At 36.8% G+C, this 2,923-nt stretch overlaps 1 protein-coding gene across 1 annotated transcript; it reads left to right on the forward strand.

Moving 5' to 3' along the window:
• Nucleotides 1-744: 744 nt before the first annotated feature.
• On the forward strand, nt 745-2,464 carry Spink9 (serine peptidase inhibitor Kazal type 9; the record flags this gene model as incomplete). The annotated part of the gene is made up of 2 exons (XM_048797776.1): nt 745-872; nt 2,273-2,464. Coding segments are annotated over 2 exons (174 nt in total), but the record flags the coding sequence as incomplete, so codon positions are not given.
• Between the last annotated feature and the right edge of the window lie 459 nt (nt 2,465-2,923).

Consider the following 2,923-nt stretch of genomic DNA (forward strand, 5'->3'; position numbering starts at 1 on the left):
GAACAATTTCAAACCTTGAGCCAACCATTTTTCCCAATCTGCCTGAGAAAATTCTAGGGATAGGCAGCTTGAAACAAACACAAAACAAATCAAAACAAGAACATATTGTTTTTTAAAATGGTCACCCATTCTCTCGCCTTCCCTTAGGGGCAAGCAATTTCACTTACCCCGAAGCTTCAGACGTTCCCCGTACGGGCCACCAAATGCCGCAGTCTGGCTGGGCACAAATCACCAGCCACTGAAGCAGGAACAAACTTTATTTTTAAACTGCAGGAAAACACTTCACACAGCTCCTGGGGAATCCTCCCGAACGCCACGAGGCTTGTCCAGGAACCCCCAGCCGGAAATATCTCTCCCGGAAATCCCTCCTCCTGCACTTCCCCAACCAATGGGAACTCTCGGGGAATCCCCGGAAATCCCCAGGAGAACTCCAAAATAGTGCGAGAACTCAAAAGTTGCGGCAGAGGCGGATAGTAATGCCTCGCCTGTCAATCAATACTGTTGGCAAAATGCCAGGGGCCATACAGACTCGGCCGTGGCTCTCAGCACTTATGATTTTTCTATCCAGAATAAAATATCTTTATACATGGTATATCTAAAATAGATTAGATAAGGACCAACAATTTTACTAATAAACAAATGCATGGACTTACTTGGACTTGCTCTGGACTTGCTTGGCAAATACTAAATCCTTGGAAATAAATATGTGATTGAAATAATTGAACTTTTAATGTTTGTTTTTAGGTTAATTGCACTCCTTATAGAAACCTACCACCAGAAGAACTAAGATTTTGTCCTCTAGTCTATGAACCAATTTGTGGATCTGATGGCAAAACCTATTCCAATGAGTGTATCTTTTGTTTTAAAGTTAAGTAAGTACTGAAATATTATATTTTTTTATATTTGAGTTAAAGTTATGTGCTAAATACCACAATTAGAGAAATAGTTCAGGGCATACAAACTATGGGAAACATATCATATTGACTGTGGAAAATCAGAACCCTGTGACTCAGAGGATTTGAAAGTCCCTGGTGTCATATCCCCATGTATTTTGATGTACACTCATTCTTAAAAGTAAAATAATTATTCTTACAACATTCCTATTGAACTTTATGAGTGAAAAAGACAAGTATCATGGTAATTCATACAGAATACTTCTGGGTAATCCCTTGAGAATGGGTACTTTTGTGGAATTAAGCTTCAGAATCAGAGAAGCCTAGAATCTCCAAATTGGAAGGAAACTTGAGATCATCTAATTCAACTTTCACCTTGTAATATATTATGTAGAGACTCTGTACAAAGACGTCACCAAGAAATCCCATAGTCCATGCTTATTTCAAGAGGCAAGGAATGCCCGCCCCCCTCCCTCAGCATATCAATCCACATCTGTTAAAATGAGCTATATTAATTTTCAACTTCAGTAACTAGGTTTGGAAATGCAAAAATTCCCCTAATGATTGTACAAAAGGGACCATATCTGAAAAAAACCTAAAGATTTGATCTGTTTTACAGTATGATATTTCAATGAAATGTATATTTTAGATATAGTAAAAAATATATTTTAAAATGAAATAGGCAAAAGCATTTCAAAGGTTAAAAAATAACCTTTGAGTAGCATCAGATCAAAAAACATGAAATGCTGAGTGATATCCAAGAGTGTTTAGAGTTAGGAACAGTATAGTGCTCCACTGTAATCTCAGAGACTCAGGATGCTGAGATAGGAGGATCCAAGTTTGAGGTCAGCCTCAGCAACTTAGAGAATAAGTCTCAAAATAAAAAATAAAAAGGTCTGGGGATATACTACAGCTCAGTGGTAAAGTGCCCCTGGGTCCAATCCCTGATACCCACCCTCCCCCCAAAAAAAAGAGTCTAGAAAAATATTGGTTCTTATAAGTATTTTCAAAATATATAGGACAAAATATATATGAAATGAAACCAAATCTAAAATTCATGACATACTGTCTTGGTTCTTTTTTAATGAAAAGTTATAATGCATCCTGAAAAAAAACCTTCTAAATGAATGTTTCCTTTAAATTAAAAAAAGTCAATTAAAATATTTTCAAGGATATAAACTAATTGTGATATCTTTTGAGTATCATCTTTATGTAATCAGCACCAGTTTTGAAAATACTGCTAAAATACAGTCATTCCTTTTAAAAACATCAGTAAGTGGGAGACTTTTCCACTTTGGGTTTTTACTGGTGAACTTTCAATGCTAATGAAATGCTAATGAGCTCAGCATTTCTTATTTCTTGCTTTTCTCTTTCTACAGGGAAACTGATGAAAGACTTAAATTTATACATTTTGGAAAATGTTGAATCCATCTTCTGATTCCAAAATACCTTTTAATGCATTTTCTTACTAAGAGATACATTTCATTTCCCAGAAATGCATCACACCTTGCCTAATCTTATCACCATATGTTGATTTCTTTGTAGAATAAAATAGGCCTAAGTGAAATAAACATGTATCTGACTCTTCTATGGGGAGTGAAGTGGAATCTTCTAGATCAGTTTTAATTTTAGGACATGTTTAGTAGACTATCTTAGGACCACATTTGCAAGGAAGAGAAAAAAAGGTCATTAAGACTAGCAATAAGGGTTTGGGGTTGTGGCTCAGTGGAAGGGCACTTGCATAGCATGTGTAAGGCACTGAATTCAATTCTCAGCACCACATAAATAAATGAAAAGCCTGTCAACAATAAAAATATTAAAAAAAAAAAAAAGACTAGCAATAAGAGCTGGGCTGGGGGGAGGGGAGGGGCGCATGTCTGTAATCCCAGCAGTTCAGGAAACTCAGGCAGGAGGATCACAAGTTCAAAGCCAGCCTCAGCAAAATCGAGGTGTTAAGCAACTCAGTGAGATCCTGTCTCTAAATAAAATACAAAATAGGGCTGGATGTATCCCAGTGGTCGAGTGCCCCT

Source organism: Marmota marmota, unplaced genomic scaffold, assembly GCF_001458135.2.
Source record: "Marmota marmota marmota unplaced genomic scaffold, marMar, whole genome shotgun sequence".
Lineage (NCBI taxonomy): Eukaryota > Metazoa > Chordata > Mammalia > Rodentia > Sciuridae > Marmota > Marmota marmota.